At 39.8% G+C, this 18841-nt stretch overlaps 3 protein-coding genes across 5 annotated transcripts in view; 2 read left to right on the top strand and 1 right to left on the bottom strand.

Annotated features, from left to right (window-relative positions):
* Positions 1-2510: 2510 nt before the first annotated feature.
* On the bottom strand, positions 2511-4152 carry LOC147236694 (uncharacterized). The gene is made up of 6 exons (XM_086162374.1): positions 4088-4152; positions 3805-3842; positions 3658-3723; positions 3074-3230; positions 2777-2884; positions 2511-2650 (listed from the first exon to the last, which is right to left on the bottom strand). The coding sequence occupies exons 3-6, from the start codon at positions 3711-3713 to the stop codon at positions 2609-2611; spliced, it is 363 nt and encodes a 120-aa protein (XP_086018500.1). The 5' UTR covers positions 3714-3723; positions 3805-3842; positions 4088-4152; the 3' UTR covers positions 2511-2608.
* Positions 4153-7265: 3113 nt separating this feature from the next.
* Positions 7266-9870, top strand: LOC147236693 (uncharacterized). The gene is made up of 2 exons (XM_086172408.1): positions 7266-7526; positions 8312-9870. Exons 1-2 carry the CDS (start codon positions 7346-7348, stop codon positions 9283-9285), a joined length of 1155 nt encoding a protein of 384 aa, XP_086028534.1. The 5' UTR covers positions 7266-7345; the 3' UTR covers positions 9286-9870.
* Positions 9871-13043: 3173 nt separating this feature from the next.
* The window catches only part of LOC147236692 (equilibrative nucleoside transporter 1-like), a 33992-nt gene continuing 28194 nt past the window's right edge, over positions 13044-18841 (top strand). The window contains exons 1-2 of one of the 3 annotated variants that reach the window (XM_086172463.1): positions 13120-13156; positions 16449-16493. The gene's annotated coding sequence lies outside the window, so the exon portion shown is untranslated. Of the gene's footprint in view, positions 13157-16448; positions 16494-18841 lie in introns of all 3 variants that reach the window. The other 2 variants (XM_086172471.1, XM_086172454.1) reach the window with 2 other exon arrangements.

Below are 18841 nucleotides of genomic sequence, written 5' to 3'. Positions count from 1 at the left end.
CCTTGCACATGCGTACAAGTCACTTGAGAAACGAAACCATACATACGCTACATTTTTACGATATTAAAAAAAAAAAAAAGATTATAATTGACAGTGGAGTAGAGATACTTCAATATCGTATGACAACATAAATGATCAGAATCATCGATTCATTTCCCTTAATACGCATACCATCTGACGCCAACTGCTTTAATATTTTTTATCCATTCGTTTCTTTCTTTGCCACTTTGTCACCTGTTTTATTTTTATTTCTATTGTTTATTTACATCTGTATTCTGTACACATGTACAGGTCTGTGCGGTGACCTTGTGTGTAACATAAGGCACCTTAAATAAAATGTATTATTGTTGTTACATATTGTAATAATGCCATTGTGTTGCAGCTCAAAAATATAATTCTCCACTTCTACCCTGACTTCCAAAACTTCACTATTAAGTCCATTCTCATTTTTTGTAACTTAAAAGAGCTGTTATTTTTGATCTGTCAGAAATAGCTCCCTTGCTTTTTAAAACTGGTTCTTAAAAGTCAGAGAAGCACTCAGAAGAGTAAAAACTTCTTCATTTCACAGGTTGTTTTTGTCCAATTATGCAGTCTGACTTTCATTCAAGCTTCAACTGGATACTTAAACACTTTCATAAATATTCAGTTTATTGCCTACATCTAGACTGTTGGTATCACAAAGCTGCATCAGAAAACGCTATCCATTGTTGGAAATTGGTTAAAAAAACAACACATCATTAGAACAATAGGTCAACACATTGACCCATTGTTCAGATGATGTGTTGTTTTTATGTGTGTTGAACTATCTGACACACACTACCTATTTTGCAAGAGAAAAGAAATTAATGCAAGAGAAAAGAAATTAATATAATTAATATAATTAATATAATTTGAGATCCCATGTGAGGAATATTGTATGTGGAGTCTCGAACCAGACATTTGTATTCCAATTTAAACTCTTGTTAATCTGGCAGTATGTGCCTCCATCTGATGCTGCTGATGAATGTTTGCAATATTAAAAATAGGCCCTATGCCTAAGGGTAGCAGACATTAAAACAGAAACAACTTTGATTGCAAACCAACCAGTTTGTTTTATCAAATCAAATGTTTAAAGTCTGTCCCTTTACTCTCTGTGCCTCCTTGTGTTTGACCCAGCTTGCATTGCTGTCGTCCTTTCCCCTCCTTGGAGCGCAGCATGGCACAGATGGACAGGTGTGTGGACGAGGGAGGGCACCAGGAGCGGGAGGGTGTATGTTTTTTGTGAAAACAGTCCATCCACACACACAGCGTGCGTGTAAGGTCAAGGTCAAAATTTCCTTGACATGCAGAAATGAGATTTTCATGTTTGTGAGACAGACCTATTTTTAAGTTTGTACTTCCGTGAGCAGTGAGTGTTTGCAGGTGAACTGTTAAGTTTCCTCAACCATGTGTCTCACAGACAGCTGAACCGAGACCAGTTCTTTGTGTCAAGTTCTTGACGGCAGATCACTGTGTGTAAAAGCAGCACATATCCTGTTCTCTACCTCGTACTTTGGAAAAAACATTTGGTTTAAACTGTTTTTCTCATTCATTTTGACTGTTACCAAACTCAAGGAACTCTCAGGTGGAAGGCTGGTCTGTTTTACTGTGTGCCAACTGCAAATAGATCAAACTTGTTCTCATCGTTTCATCCCAAATGACAATTAATTTTATCATGAACTCCCAAATTAATCTAAACAGGCAAAGAATAGGAACCTGATAAAAACCTGATGAGAAGTTTTTATCCGAGGCATACAGCAGTATTTGCATCCTGTCTTACAAACTGCTGCTTATAACAGCTTGGTTTCATCGCAGTCTCCATGATTCAATATTTAGCCTGGCAAACACATCGGAAATATCCTGTGTTGAAAATTCATTACAAAAGAAGCATATTTACCTTCATTATTAATGAGTCTAAACTATTAGAAATATTCTACATCTGCTATTAGTAATTATGAAGTCTTGTCATCAGATATTGATTCTTGCACCCAGTATTAGAAATCTTTCTTGAATCCAGTGATATCAAAGTTGTTTTTTTTCAAGTTTTACAACTATGAAGTGTCACACCAGCTCTTTGTAATGCTTTTGTCAAAACGTATAGTTATCCATCTTCCAGACATATTGAATCTTCATTTTGGGTATGCAGAGATGTATGTATCAGTGAAGGTACGACTATAAAGTTTTGAGTAAGGCTATGTTTTAATTTATTTTTAAAACTGACCTAAAAACTCTTTACTGACAACATACTTGGACAATTACCAGTTGTTGAGACTTAGTACCTTTGAAAGCTCTTGTAGGATTTTAAAGTGAAAGCTCTTGCAGGATTTTAAAATATTTTATTTTGGGATTTATGCAGTAGCCCCCCCCCAAAAAAAATAAAATTAATAAAAATTCAACATTAAAAACCCTATAATTAACAGTTGGGAAAATACCTGGCTGAATTATCAGCCAAAGAAGCACAAATCATCAAACTGATGTTGAACTTGTGAATCAAACAGTGAAACACAATTTGATGTTTTCATTTTTTATGTAACAACAATAACAATTTCAATTTGTATTGATTCCGTGTTGTTGTGAATATGTTTTAATTTCACTTGGCAGCCTTTCTCCGATCCCTTTTTCTGTGTTTGCCCTGTAAAGAGTTAAAACAAAAGAAAACACATGAGACTCTCTGCCTTACATTACCTGATAAAACAAGAAATATGATGTGAACCTCTGTGTGTGTGTGTTTTGCTGCAAGTGACCGGGACAGACTCACGTAGTTTTCTTTACTGGTCCAGTTGGGGTGCTGCTGGTAATGGAGTTTACTAGCTTCAGCTGCTTTCTTGTAATACTTTGCTTGCTCTGCATGAGTCATTGCCTTCCACTGTGGACACATGAGCACACACATGACCTTCAGACTAGCGAGTGCACACAGGCAGATGTAAGAACAAACAATTATATACACAGAATCACATGAATTACAACATAATCTCATTTGTGTGTCAAGATATTTCCTGTCTTTTTCCGAGATGTGAGGACAGTTGTGTGACAATGGGTAATCAAAGACACTCACCCTCTGGCCAAGCTCTGCGTTTACAGTGGCATTATTAGTTACTCCTAGTTCAGCCACAATATTGGGCCTTTGCTCTTTGATGAAAATCATGAAGGCGTTTGGTGGTCTCTTCACATATGGCTGATCTTTGTTCTGCTTGGATTCAAACTTTCTCTTTCTGTTGTAATATGGGGGGGAAAAGAACATGTATATCATTATGATCACAGGGCACTTTAAAAAACAAAAAGGTGGGTTTGGTGGAGCAGCAGGTAGAGCAATTGTCTATAGAGCCGAATATTCCTTGTTCAATTCATGGCTTTTCTGAGTGTACCGAAGTATTGTTGAGCAGGCTGGTGGACAGTATGCTCATGGTTGATTCATTATGGGTTTATTGCAGAGAATGAATTCCCCCACGGGGATTAATAAAGGATAAATTATTATTATTAAACCCGTGGTGTGGTAGAAATTGAAAGAAGCTGATTATGATTCCCTTTTAGAGTATAACTTTGTAATAACAAGCCTACCGCCGACCACTGGGACTGATCATGGTCCCTACATCTAAATCCTGGTAAGTTTTTGTCCAAACGGGTAAGGCATAATCTTACTTTGCTTTGGCTGAAGGAGCAACAAAGGTGGAAGGATCGGAACGCTCATACTCCATTTCTTTTGTCCTACATGTATACAGACAGAGACACGCACGTTACTAAAGAACATGATTTAATGGAGATTCGGCCATCTGGTGTGTTACTTACAGAAATCCCTCTGGCAGCCTAATAACTTGGTTGACAATCTTGAGAAAACAGAAACACACAGAACAGGGTGTTAAACAAATTGCAGTTCATTCACTCCTCCGCTGGGTAGCAGCATGCACCCTGGCTCAGAATCCTAATAAACTGCTGTGACAGCTGTGTAACAGCAGAAGCACATCAAGAGGTGTGTGTGTGTGTGTGTGTGTGTGTGTGTGTGTGTGTGTGTGTGTGTGTGTGTGTGTGTGTGTGTGCGTGTGCGTTTATGTGTACCCCATCAGGGCCTTACCAAGTCTGGGGCAGCCAGGTGACTGTCTGCTGCTGATGCTGTTGCAGTGACTTCATGCACAGGCATCTGGTATGGAAAGCACTGGTGGAGAGAGAGAGAGAAGTTAGTCCGTCCTGGTATGCAAGCATACCGGTAAATAATTTTCATCCGTTATTTGAAAATGGCCATGTTTTTGCCGGTGATCTCCTCCGTCCTTGCATTATCACTATTTCCTCTTTCAGCACAATACCTTGCTTAAATGTGGGAGAAGTGTCTTATTCACACAACTTAACTTTAAAAGGATACTCTACATGAGCTTCCAAGTGACTTCAAGGTAAGTAAATGCAGGAGGTTTAGTGAGGATTATGTTAAAGCATGCATTTAAACTCAGTTTTCTATTTCTTTTTTCAAAGTTACAAGTATTTGTTTTCGGTGTCATGCAATGTCAGTTTATTCAGCCGGCTCATTTCAAAGCAGCAACTGACAGCAGTTAGAAGCCTCCTTTACTGTACTGCTAATAATCAAACTATTTTTCCCATCACGTACTGCTGTGGGGGTTGAGATGACGCCCCTTTTTCATCATCATCTTAAAGATCAACTTTCAACACATGCATCTAAGACAGGCTGGACACATCTTGATGTGCCTGTTTACAACCAGCAGAGGGGGCGCGTAAGACTGGCGCAACCAGGGTCCTAATAAGCACCTGGTCCTGGATGAAGTCGAGTGGCGGCGGGTCCTGGTGAGACAGTCCGTGAGACAGTCCGTAATTTATGTGGGATTCGGAGACACTGTCCTCCAGACAGAACAGTGTTCCGCGATCGCTGCTCTGATAGCGCACAGGTTCCAGGTTTGTGTAGGTTTCTGTCTCAGCGGGGGGCGATGCGTTGAATGTACCGCCCAGCATCTCGTACAGCGGGGAGAACACGTCGTGCCAGTCCATCTGTGGAGTAATTAAGGTATGTTGTTGAGAGAAGACGAATTTCTTCGTGTACCTCACACACACACAAACACCCAAAAAGTACAAGTATAAACTACTTTTTTCTTTAAATGACGATTATTCGCCATAAACATGAAAAATTCAGGCAGTGCATCATGAGCGTGAGCGGTGCTAACGGGGACAAAAACAGTACTGGGTCGTAACTTAAATAATTCGTGTTTTATAAACACCATGGGTAGAGTGACATGGTAATCTGTGTGTTAATATTACATTTACTGTAATAGTGTCAAGTTTTTGCTTCATTAAAAGCGCCTCTGATATTTTATATGGTTGCTAGCTTCATAGCTAGCTTAGTGGCTAGCTAAGTTGCAGGGTAACCGGCGCCGTTGACCGAGCTGTGAGTAAACTAGACTGACTACAACTATTCGAATCAAACACTCGGAACTTATCCTCATTTAACTTGGGAAATGTATTAATTCTGTGTTTTTTTTTTTAGTACTTCCTCTTCACTTTTCATTACCAAAGTCCAGACACGCGTTTTCATGATGTTACACTTTAGTTTTCACCTGTAGTGCTATACTGGATTCAATTTATTGCTTGCTTGAATGTTGGAAATAATATGTGTCTCTAAAATGACAATGAAGTTCATTGCAGGGCGTTTTCTGTTTAAATTCCTTACCATGTGAAACCACAATACAATTTTGAAATTAATATTCATATAATTATTTATATAATTGATAATACTCACTTCTTTTTCTGCACTTCTTTTTATTCAGCCGCTCTCCTAATTCCTTTTTCTTTCTGTCTTTCCTTTTCTTTCCACGGCCGATGGTCACTCTGCTCTGGCTATTAATTTACAAATTTTGATTTGTAAATTGCAGTGCGACTGATCTGATACTCAGCTTTAGGAGATATCGAAATGGGATAAAACTGAAATGATCCACTGGTGGTCGGTGTGATTTCATAAAGAAGATGTGATGTCACAAAGCAGTAGGGCATCTCTTCATTCGGTCAGATGTGCACATTAAAGATAGCCCAATATGTGGGTGTGGTCAGTGATGAAAGGAGAAAAACTACCACAACTAAATATATATATTTTTAATGGGAAGTATTACTTGAACCGTGAATTTGAAAGTGATGACAAGAGAACTAGACGGAGCGTTAATGTGGCTTCTGGGATGCGGATGCCATGAAAATCTCACCGAAAAAGAGCATCATTTTACCGTACCTCGTTTCAGTTCAATGGTGACACCATAACCAAGCTAAATGCAAAGGCATCTGGTCTTAATGGAAATGATCACTTATGGAGTATTCAGTACGCGTCATCATTTCAGTCATAGTGCCAGGGGAGGCTCAGGGGAGTATCTTTCCGAAAACTTTTCGTTTCTCCCTGGGGGAGTCGAAGACCCAAACAATCTGGTGCTGACACTTCTCGGGCTAAATGTAGTGCCCATTGTGTGGTTTTCTCATTTGTTGATTATTTTGATTGAAACTGATTATTTCTCATGCCTTTGGATCTATATTGAAAGATTTCCCTAAAACCTTGCCTGTCAAATGATAAGATAATTTGCTTTGTCTTAAATAATATTCTGATAAGATGACAGATCTTTTTTTTTTGATTCTTTCATATATTTCGTGTGTTGTATAATTGCATTTTTTACGTCTTTTTAATCTGATAATTTTGAAAGAATCGTGAATTATTGGTTACTTTTTAATTCGTCAACTTGATGTTGTTGAAATAGTTTACTACTATCAGTATTACTCGCCAGAGACTTAAAACATAAAAAAATTCTATACATAGATTGGCATCCTGACAACCTGTTTTAGTCTGGACAAATCATCCTTTTTTTACCACTTTATTTTCTAGCGTTGAGCCCCTCGGTGATTACGTGTCACTTATAGTTTTCTCCCCCACTTCAAAACTCAACAAGAAGCCACTTTTGTTTTTTAAACCAAAGCGGTATACAAGGCATTATGAGAAACTTAAGTGGCCAACACCTCAGAGTCATTTGATGTTTGTAGCAGGGTGCACCATGGGGGGGTATTTTCTTTTGGGATGTTGTAAACTCATAATAAAATACGAATTTTGAAGAATTTTCGTTATCTTGAGTTCTCCGTTGTCTCGTTCACAGCTTATTGTCGTAGATCATTGTCTCTCATTGTTTTCTTTTTTATTATCCCTTGTGTCCACTAGGGGGCAGTAATAGTCTTAATACCTAAACGCTTTTAGTAGTTTGTTGTTTGTCACTTCCGTAGCTGTTAGCTGGACACTAGCACCGCCGGAAATAAACCCAGGGTCATTCACCTCAGTATAATTGCCAATATTATCAGTTATCTCGTAATGTCTACCCCTCTGCTCCTTAAGGCTTTCGTTAACGAGCGTTTGACCGCGGCCGCCGAGGAGATATTCGGGGTTTTTGAAAGAACGATAGCCAAATACGAAGAAGAAGCTTCCAGCTCCGAGAGGGAGATCCAACGCCTCCGAGGTCTGCTGCTAGATTTGGTTTCAAACCAGAAAACTGGTGAGTGTCGTTCTTATTCTTCCATTCTACCCCCTGTTCGAGAGATTGGAAAACATTTTGATTTTAAAAACATGAGGATTTGATAAGTTTTTTTATGGTAACGTTACATGTAATCGATCTGATATTTGATGAGCGTTTAACGAGGCCCCCGAGATACAAAGATATGCGTTACGCGTTTTAGCTGCTTATTACAAATATTGGTTATTTTTTATATCTGAACATTTGTCATTGAAATATCAGCACTAGTCGGTAGTTCCCCCTTGCCTCCCACTTGTGTCTTCAAACTTGTGCATTGAAGAAAAAGGTTCAGGTCAGACGCAAGGACTTTCTGTGTGTAAGTCTTCAAAAGTCTGTCGGCTATTCAAGGGGTGCTGCTTTCAAACGAAAATATGCATTAACAGTTTATTCGACAAACTAATATATGTATAGTCATGTAATTTATCAATACGGCCAAATTGCCATATAGAGCCACTATTCATGTGCGTGTTTCGATCATTGAAATTCACATCAGGCAGCAATGATTTCAAACGAGTTTATTTTAGTTTACTCACTGGCTAGAAATATCTAAGAGGGAAAGTGTGTTTTCTTATTGGATACTGATGTCCTCTTGGATTTATCAATTTATGGTATTTCTGAAAGAATGTGGGGGGTTAATGGCTTGAGTCAATGGACCTCATTGGGTGTACAGTGACAGCCACCTCTCATCTTTGCAGTGATAAACTCGGTCAACAGTTACAAAACAAGAAACTTCAAATTTAAAAACCTCCTTCGTTTTTTTTCTCCAGACTTCTCTCAATCACCAGCATATGAAGAGGAAACTCCCCCTGAGCAGGAGCCTTGCCCGAGAAGCAGTCAGAAGGAATCAGAGCCCCGGCCCATTAAGGAAGAAGATCAGGGGCTCTGGAGTGTTCAGCAGGACACAAATCAGGTTCAAGAATTAAAGAATGACAATGTCTCATATATGCCTCATTCTACTGCTTGGTGCCCGAGTGACCAAGAAGACACAAAACCGTCTTTGGAACCCCAGAACAATGAAATTGAGAAGCAGTGTCAAAAGCAGAAGGAAACGAAAACTGCACACTTGATGCTTTCCGTCACCTCTACGCTGTCATCTTGTGCCTCAGTACAAAATGAAAATGGCCACGATGACAGAGAGAGACAAAGACCTGTGGAAAGTTTCGCTGCTTCTGAGCAAACGCAGACAGAGCAAAGTCAGGCCACTGTTTTAACTGAATTATTTCATTCTGTGACACCCGACTACAACTGCTATTTGTGTGAAAAATCTTTCCCTACCAATCATCACTTGATTAATCATGCATTTCAGCTGCATTCAAATGATGCAGGTGTCCTCTGCGCTGTGTGTGGAAAGACCTTGGAGTCCACAGAGCGCCTTCGCGTTCACCTGAAGTCTCATAGGCGCTCCAAGTCTTGTCACGTTTGTGGCAAGCAGTGCAGCAGCACAACCGCTCTCTCTGAACATATGACCAGCCACACGGGGGTAAAACTACACCGCTGCCACGTCTGCGGGAAGGAGTGCAGCCGCAAAGGGGATCTAAAGATACACATGAGGATACACACTGGAGAGAAACCGTTCTGCTGCTCGTACTGCTGTAAAAGCTTCACTCACAGTGGACATCTGAGGAAGCACATGCGGAGCCACACAGGGGAGAGACCGCACCGCTGTGACGTCTGCGGCCGAGGATTCCTACAGAGCGTACACCTCAAATATCATTTAGGAACTCATGCTCAGAAATCCTGAATAACTTTTCATCCCCCCTGAGCTATTTGCAGTTGAGAAGTGTAACGATCCATGAATTCCCACAAATCCTCAGTTTTGTCGAAGAATATTAGCTCTTCCCATAAGTGCATGGAATGAATGTGTCGCTTTAACTACTTCTGCACAAAGGAAAGGAACCAGCTCTCAGAGGTCCTCTCATATTGAGTTATGACCCTTAAATACCATTTTTAAAGTCTTCTTTGACAGATATAAAAGGGGTATCGGACTACAGCGTGCATCAGTTTATTTGTTCTGAACCTCACAGCTTCCCAAAGTTGGTTTGTTATACACCTGACTTGTTAAGGGAGGATTTTTCGGAATCACCTAACATTTAAAATAGACTTAGTCATAAAAGTCATGAAACTATCTTTGATTCTTTGATTTAAATTGTCAACACTTGCTATTTGTTTCTTTAATGCATTAAATATTTTAATAAATCCCTCAATTTCTCTTTCCAAATCAACTTTCAGAGAACTAGGTTTTTCAGGAAGAATATCGCATGTGGATTTTGTCAAGAAATGACTGTTTAAAAAAAAAATTAGAAAAAAAAAATAGAACTTAAAAAATCATTAAATAGGGTACTTCTGGAATTGTTACAACACACCAAAGTATTATTTTTTGAAATATCAGAATCAGTGGCGGTCAATAATCTGCTATTTTTTGGTGGATTGGGTTTTTAAAGAAGAGGGGGAAAACATGTATTCTTATTTTAAAGTAATTGGCCTTCAATATTTAGAGTTTAAGAATATTTTTGATTCCAGGAAATTGTTGAACATGAGGCATCTCAGTGCCTCATGTCCCTCCCAGGGGTCCAAGCCCTCACTTTTGAAACTAGCCCGTCTCATCTGAATTGGGCTGAAAATAGAAAATCAAGACCGAGAGAAGATGGAGGAAATTTACATTTTGTTTATTTACCCCCACTGTGCCAAAAGTACTGAGCTGTAAACTTGAGTGCAAAGAGAAATGTTATTTTAATGCCCTCTCCCACTGACTATTTCAAATAAATACAGCTTATTTCACGTCTGACAAAAACTAAAAAATGGCAGAAAAGTTCAAGTTATTATTGTGTTAGAGATTAATAGGTCCACATTACAATTCTTGGTCCTCTCCTGCCTCCAGGCAAAGAATTTTAACTCCTTTTTTGATTTTCAACTATGGCACAGTTCAAAACGAAATCTAACAATTGACAGATTCATTTTGATGTTTGTCCATTTTTATTTTTTTGTTTTTTTTTCAGTTTAAAATGAAGCGGGTGACAGCAGCATTATCAACTTATTCAGAGGAACTGCTGTTTAAAAATAAAATAAAATTCATTGAGATTGAAAGGAAATAGAGGCAATTTATATGTTTTGTTTATTTACCCCCGCTGTGCCAAAAGTACTGAGCTGTTAACTGAAAGCCAAGACAAATGTTTTTTTTTTTTTTTTTTAATGTTCCCTTTTTCCCCCCTCATTGACTGTCTTATAGCCTGTGCTGGGAACAAGATCCTTTGTACTAACCTTAGAGAAATGTGCATTCTTCCAGTAAAGGCACACTATTTTGGCTAAAGATGGTACCCTTCATTGAGACACTCTGTTTTTATTTCTCACACAAAACAGAAGGTAACAAAGATATCAATGGTTAAATTTTCTCTTTGCTGCATCGGTAAAATAATAATGATGATAATGATAATAATATGTTTGGCTACAACCCAGCTATATGTATAGATGGATGTTGTAGGGCAGCATTCTCACTTTCATGGAATAGCAGCCACATTTACAATTTTTTTGTTACTAGACTCTGTCAGACACTCAGACAACCAGTAAAAGAAGGGAGAAAAATCCAGGTATTTTGGGGCATGGTATTTTTGCTCCTTTATTTTGGGTGGTCATGATTGGACATATGCCTAAAAACTGACTCCATCCCACTCATTAAGAAGAGCCTGGCCATGACCTGGTTTAATTAGCGAAGGAAAAAGTCCAGGACCAATTAAATTTGGTTTATTGAGTTTACCCTGTGTGATTTGTTCACGGTGTGAGGAACTGAGTCACCAGCAGGTGGTGCTATCTTCATTGCAAATTATGCCAAGTTGTCCCTGCACACAATCACTGCAGTTCAATAAAAGCTGCATGCACAGAATAAATTGGGGGTGGAGGGCGAGCAGTCAGCTTGCTGCCTTTTTGCAAAAGACATTAAAAAGTGTCTTGATAGGCAAAATGAATTAAATTCATATTAACTTAATTCTGAGAGGAAATTGTGGAAAAAGACTTGCAGATGGCTGCCATTGAAACTTAAGCTCATCAGTGTGGCCCCTTTGAGGAATCGTTGCTGAAGCTTTTGCACCATTCAAGTGTCAAGGGGGATCGTTGCAATAGCTGATCTATAGTATATGTGTATACATTTGATTTGAATAGTTTTATCCTCCAGGTTTTTATCTATTCATGGCAGATTCTGGCATTTATTCAAAGGATCATCGAGTGAAAAAAATTGGATCCCTTCCAGGTGTCCTTAAAATCTCCCACACACAACAGGAACTCTTTCAGGAATCTGCGGCGTCAGGCTATTCAGATTGTAGCTTGTAAAGCTAAAGAGCTAATCAGCCCTTGGTGACCCCAAAACCCCAAACCAACTTGACCTAATCTGGTTATGCAACCATGCCTATAGACTTGGGATCACCAGAAAGCATTCCATAATCCTTAGTAACCATGTCCCCTCATATGTACTCTTAAGGGAGCTCAGTAATGGTTAGTGACTTGTACAGTACAAGTACCAGCAAATTGCTAATTTTCCTGACGGTTTGGCGTCCTTGAATTCATTGCTCAATTTTCTTTTTTTACTGGTATTATACTGTCTGTTGTAGTCGCTAACTAGACCGTGTGGGTGCCTTGTTTCAAATTGTCCCTACGTGCCTGAACAAGTGCGAGAAGAGGTTTATGGTTGGTGGAATTCAATCATGTAAAACTGTGGGATTTTCAGGCAGGTCCTGTTATCACTGCGTTCCTTTTGCGTTTTTGAAAATTACTAATTTTGTATCCATAAACCCCTGCAAAGAATTTGACAAGCACTCGACAATCCGCAGGAATGCCATGCTCCCTGTGTGCATACCGGGGCCAGCTAGTCTTTCACCAGCCCACCAACATCCCACATAGGACCAATAAATCCTCAATTTCTAAGGGGACTTTTAATGTGCATGTAGAGATGGAGTAGAGGGACTGCCTCCATTTATGTGAGATAGTGGAGTTAGACTCCTCTATGGGCAGCAAACGTCAAGTGGAGTTTACAATCAAACCAGAAATGTTATCCGATCACCTTAATATTTTTATTTATTAATTTTACAGTTGTGAAACACCACTCATGACCTCATCCTTGAGGTTGAACTCCGACAAAGTGATGCGTTCGTGCAGTTCATGCTCCTGCATTTGTAAGAATTATGTTCATTCTCAGGCAATCTTTTTTCTGGTAGTTGGATGACAGCGCCTACTTTTCAGAAACTAAATGTTATGTCACAAGATATCCGTGTTTTTCAGCCACATGACTGACCTTTGACTGAATGAGTAAGCGACTGGAAAAATAGAGTGACGCTGCTGCCGGATTTGCTACGGGTGACATTTCTATATGTGTGTTTACTCTGTAATTATTTTATCCAGAGGGGTGTGATCCACCAGTACTTTTTTTTTCAGTCCCGGCAGCCCATCTCCCCCCCCCGTTTCTCTTTCACTCTGGCTGCCAAACTGCATGAATGCGGACCTTTGAGGGAGAGTGGAGAGAGAGTGAAAACAGGGGGAGAGAGAGAGACCAAGCCTGTGTGAGCTTTGCTGTCTGCGACCCGACATGCTGCTCTGATGCGTGGGCGTTACACAGCTTTTGTGTGAGGGTAAGTTTTTCTCCTTCTCATGGCTCAGACGGGACAAACTGCCAACAAAACCTGATAAAACGGCAAAGACCAGAGGGAAGATGTTTGCGCATCGACCTTGAATACTTTTACCTGTTATCATTGTGGAATATTTGGTAATGTGATTTGATGTCGAAATTAAAGCACAATCCCGCCTCCCCCCATGGTCAAAGATGACCGAAAGTCGCAGTGTGCTGCTATGATGTGAACGATGTAAAGCTCCAGGGTGCCAGCTGGTGCAATGTCAAACAATGTAATGCATTTGCGCATTTCAAGCGGCCTATATTAAGACTTGCAACGTCTTGTGTAAATGATGAGTGTGCATGTTGTGATAGCTGCAGAGGATGCTGACACCTGACCCTGTGGTTTCTTTTGATCAGAGCTTAGGACTTATTTTCTGTCTGAGATCAGGCGTCACAGCAGATGAAAGTGTTAGACTATAGTTTCTCTCTCTCACACACACACACGGCAGGGGGCAGCACGAGAGGTCTGAGAATAGACCTCGCTCAGCTAAAAATCACAGTCGTTTAAACAAAAGTCCGGCTGTCGCCATGCACGACAGCACATCAACTCACGGTGGGTTTGATAATGTCTGGATGTGTTTGCTTTGAAACATTGCAAAGTTTTTTTTTCCCCATTGCATGTAAACTGAGGAAGGTCATATTTCCTCGGGCTGCTGTAATCAATCAGCTAAAGATTAATATGTGGCATATCTAATAATAAATGAGGCAAGCCCTTGTTCTGAAATAGTTTTCAGATTCATCCCATGCAATAATTTGGATTGAACTCATATAATGAATCCAAATTAATTCACTGGATTATATTGGCACAGCCATTTCCCAAACCCCCTTTCCCCCATCCTCCAGCTAGGTCTCTGATGTTATTCAATGATCCAGAATCACAGCAGTCCTGTTTTGCTTTGCTCTCACTCTGCCCTTAACGGCTGGCTGCTCTGCGCTCCTTGTCTTTCTTTTCTAAAATAAACTCTTAGCAATTTTCCTCATTTGTCTTCTTGTGAAATGCCTCAATTTTTAGTACATACTGATGCAAACTCTTCATTACTGGATTGACTTGACACGTGTCCAATAGTCTTGTAGAGCCAAAATGCTGTACCACGCATTCCCAGCCATTTCATTATCCAATGCAAGGCTTGAGTGTCAGATCTGTCAGTTGTGTTATCTGCGTATCTTGGATTCTAAATCGTTTTGGAATCCTGACCAATTGCTGTGGCTTTTATGATACCATAATTTCCGGACTATAAGCAGCTACTTGCTTTGAACACTGCAACTTAAACAATTATATTATTATATGATGGATTTTTTTGAGGGGGGGCTTATGAGCTTCATACTGCCAAAACATTTAGCCTCGTCACATCAGCCCAATGAAATTACTGTAAAATTCAGAGGCTGTTCAATTCTGACACTTAAGAAGACGACTTTATTGGTTTTAGTGCACAGGAGGAAGACAAAGATAGTGATCAGCTGGAGTAGGGCAAAACGGGGTTAGAAAATGGATGGATGGATGGACTTTTCCTTGTATTATTTATTATTAATATTATAAAATTATTATTTTTTTCATCAGCCTTATACTGGCACTGTTTGGGAAAAAAAAAACATTTCCAGTATATACACTGCTCAAAAAAATAAAGGGAACACTTAAAAAACACATCCTAGATCTAAATGAATGAAATATTCTTATGAAATACTTTGCTCTTTACACAGTTGAATGTGCTGACAACAAAATCACACATAAATGATCAATGGAAATCAATTGTATCAACCCATGGAGGTCTGGATAAGAATCACACTCAAAATTAAAGTGTAGAAACAAACTCCTGGCTGATCCAACTTTGATGTAATGTCCGTAAAACAAGTCAAAATGAATCTGTGTTGCTTCCTGAGTGGACACTATGATTTCACAGAAGTGTGATTGACTTGGAGTTACATTGTGTTGTTCAAGTGTTCCCTTTATTTTTTTGAGCAGTATATTTGTGGAGGGTACCGGTATGTTTTTAATTAAAAGTAAAAAAATGATGTCTCTGTGTAAATATCTCATGTTACAACAGGGACACCTGCGGGTTATAGACAAGTGCGCTCAATAATCTGGAAATTATAGTAGTTTTAAGTAATAGCCCAGTTTCCTGCTAAACGGTATCTTGACTTTCAAAGGTCACTGGTCTTTTCACAAAGCAGGGAGTGCCAATATGTCGATAAACATAGAGCTGGTTAGGAACCAGTTTAATTGATAACAGATTTTAACAATGTAGAGTAACATCGAGGGTACCATAGAAGAGAAGAAGGATGAAAAGGGTGTTTAGTCGTCTGCTTGGAAAATTCAACCTTCAATTATGACTTGTTTGTTTACTGCCTTGGTTAAGCCTCGGTTCTATTGTGCCCTTTGCAAAGCCCACCACGGATGATGCAACAGTCCTGCTCTTAATTGTTGGGAACATTGCCCAGAGTTCTATGTTGGTTTCAAGAATCTTGAATAGAACAGTATCAGGAACCAGCACTTGATCTTGCAAGTCGATGGGAAAAGTAAAAACAAAGTGCAAGTTAAGTTCCTTCCCTGAAACCGCACAGTGCTTAGTCTTGTGGAACCTTGTGGTTCGAGTCCCCCTGGTGGTGTGTTGAGGCATTGCAGGTGGTCCCCAGCCTTGTATGTAGTTTCAATGTCTAGCCAGCACCATCATGGACCACTTTGTAGTAAACAGACAAAATAAGATGATTAATATTTAATCCACCTCTAAAAACAGCTAGAAAGTAGTAAAGCAAGTGGTACAACAAACACAAGTCTGATGTATTATGGTTTTTTTTTTTAGTTTGTTTTTTTTCCACCCTCATCTATGTCTTCAAAAGAGTAATATATGTATTGGTAACCAACAGTCTGTGATGGCGCCACAGACCAGTAAAGTCAATGTTAGTCCAAAGCTTTGGTCAGCTCACACACGCAAAGTAGTGACTGATCCTTGCAGAGCTCTTCAGGTTCCCTTTTAGTAGTTTTGTTAAGAACTCAACGCCCCCGCCCTTCCCATCCGAACTTCCCTAACCACAAGGGGGAGTACTGTGTACTGCTGGATTTGTTGTGGTAGATATTCTCAAAGTTTTTTGCCAACCTCGATGAATGTCCCTGTAGTATTTATTCATATATTTTATTTAGCAATAACATTGCTAGAGATAACTCATTTGTAAAACTTTTGGAATGTGGCCTTTTTAACTTTCTATTAGAAAACAAGCCAGGATTTAAAAGCAAAGCATTTCTCATTCACACACAGGGCTCAATCAGAGATTCCGGTCCGGTTCGTTCAACACACCGCTAGGTAAGATTATATAATCTCTTCAAGGACACAGCTTGAATTAATTGGAAAATTGTGTTTGGCAGTTTTATAGGAAAATAACTGGACATGTGCCAGTGATGACACTTTTGTAAAAAGTTGTTTTTCTGGAAGATCACCATATTCACACCCTGTTTCTGGAACAGCAAAGTAAGATTTCCAAGAAACACTGAGCTCAGCAGTGAATTACCCTTTACGGTGGCTTCGCAGTATCCGAAATGTATGCCATTTGGTAATGAAATGTTTTCAGCTGGAGAATGTATTTCACTCCCTTTTGGAACTGGAAGTCAGCCCTAAAACAGTTTTAGGCTGGATGCCCATATCTTTTTAAAACAACAAACTGCGCAAGCAGTGAAACCTCAAATCTTTTAATTTTTGTGCCACTGGTTTTATCAGACAAACTATTCATCAATGTTGATGAAACACCGTGCAAATCACAAATGCCTCATAGTGGGTATGAAAAGAAACTGCTCTCAGGATAATCAGGATATTCTGTACTTCCTAATGCATCTAGATTTTCTTCTGGGTAAAGGTCCTCCGGTAAACTCAGTGTATCAAATGAACTCCTTCCTGGACATAGGAATTCATTTTGAAAGTAAATATTTTTGGAGCATTATTGGATAAATCTTGAGACTGTATTACAAAAAACAATTTAAAATTACTTAAAATAATGAGAAAAGGCAGGAGGAAAGGCAAGAGTCTGGGACTGAGAGTAGGGACCTTGAATATCGGGACTGTGAAAGGAAAGGTAGAGAGTTGGTCAATATGATGCAGAGAAGGAAAGTGGATATACTGTGTGTCCTGGAGACCAGGTGGAAAGGTAGTAAGGCTAGAAGCTTAGGAGCAGGCTTTAAGTTGTACTATTATGGTACTGACAAGAAGAGAAATGGAGTAGGAGTTATCTTGAAGGAGGAGTTTGTTAGGAATGTTCTGGAGGTGAAAAGAATGTCATCTCATAGACAAATGAGTCTGAAACTGGAAATTGAAGTTGTGATGTTCAATGTTGTTAGTGGCTATGTCCTGCAGGTGGGATGTGAGTTTGAGGAGAAGGAGAAGTTCTGGAATGAGGTAGATGAATGGATGCAGAATATCCCCTGACACGAGAGAGTGGTAACTGGTGCAGACTTTAATGGGCATGTTGATGAAGGCAGTAGGGGGGATGAAGAAGTGATGGGCAGACTTGGTATACAGGATAGGAACGCAGAGGGTCAGGTGGCGGTAGATTTTGCAAAAAGGATGGAAATGGCTGTAGTGAACACTTTTTTCCAGAAGACAGGAACATAGGGTAACTTATAAGAAAGGTATTGACAGATGCTGGAAGAGTGACGGGAAGATGGAAATAGTACTTTGAACAGCTGATGATAGTAGAAAATGAAAGTGAAGCAAGGGTAGAAGAGGTGACTATTGATGGCCACAAAGTAGCAGAGAGTAATAAAAGTGAAGTGAGGAAGGCGTTGAGGAGGATGAAGAGTGGAAAGGCAGTTGGTCCTGATGATATACCTGTGGAGGTGTGGATGTGTTTAAGGGAGGCTGCAGTACAGTTCGCGACTAGATTATTAAACAAGAGCTGAAGAATGGAGACTAAGTGTGATGGTGTCCATTTTTAAGATTAGGGGGATGTGCAGAATTGCGGCAACTAGAGGGATAAAGTTGATAAGCCATACAATGATGTTATGGGAAAAAGTAGCGGAGAAGTAGCGCAGAAGTCAGCATTTGTGAACAGTAGTACGGCTTCATGCCTAGAAAGAGTACTACAGATGTAGTATTTGATTTGAGAATGCTAATGGAGAAGTACAGAGGAGGCCAGAGGGAGCTGCATTGTGTTTTTGTAGACCTAGAAAAAGCATATGACAGGGTGCCAAGAGAGGAGCTCTGTATTGTATGAGGAAATCTGGAGTGGCAGAGAAGTATGTTAGACTGGTGCAAGACATGTATGCTCGCTGTGAGACTGTACCGTAAGGGTAACAGAGAAGTTCAAGATGTGCTGTAGGGGTAACAGAGAAGTTCAAGGTGGAAAAGGGACTCCATCAGGGATCAGCTCTGAGGCCCTTCTTGTTTTTGTTGGTGATAGACAGGCTGACAGATGAGGTTAGACAGGAATCTCCATGGACCATGATGTTTGCAGATGCCATTGTGATCTGTAGTGAGAGCAGGGAACGGGTTGAAGAAAATCTAGAGAGATGGAGGTATTTGCTGAAAAGGAGAGGAATGAAAGTTTGTCGCAGCAAGACAGAGTATACCTGTGTGAATGAGAGGAACCTCGGGTAGAATGGTGAGGCTACAGGGAGTGGAGATCAAGAACTTGGAGGATGTCAAGTACTTGTGGTCAACGA

The sequence above is a fragment of the Fistularia commersonii genome, chromosome 2, assembly GCF_037954325.1.
Source record: "Fistularia commersonii isolate RoL2024-O1a breed Wild chromosome 2, RoL_Fcom_v1.0, whole genome shotgun sequence".
Taxonomy (NCBI): Eukaryota; Metazoa; Chordata; class Actinopteri; order Syngnathiformes; family Fistulariidae; genus Fistularia; species Fistularia commersonii.
This window is presented reverse-complemented; position numbering and strand designations above follow the sequence as displayed.

Excerpts from the sequence above, each read along its gene's own strand:
- LOC147236693 (XM_086172408.1), top strand. The coding sequence starts at position 7,346 with ATGTCTACCCCTCTGCTCCTTAAGGCTTTCGTTAACGAGCGTTTGACC. Across the intron at positions 7,527-8,311 it reads GGTTTCAAACCAGAAAACTG|ACTTCTCTCAATCACCAGCA; the intron begins GTGAGTGTCGTT and ends TTTTTTCTCCAG.
- LOC147236694 (XM_086162374.1), bottom strand. The coding sequence starts at position 3,713 with ATGGAGTATGAGCGTTCCGATCCTTCCACCTTTGTTGCTCCTTCAGCC. Across the intron at positions 3,231-3,657 it reads GCTCCTTCAGCCAAAGCAAA|AAAGAGAAAGTTTGAATCCA; the intron begins GTAAGATTATGC and ends ATATTACAACAG. Across the intron at positions 2,651-2,776 it reads GGACCAGTAAAGAAAACTAC|GGCAAACACAGAAAAAGGGA; the intron begins GTGAGTCTGTCC and ends AACTCTTTACAG.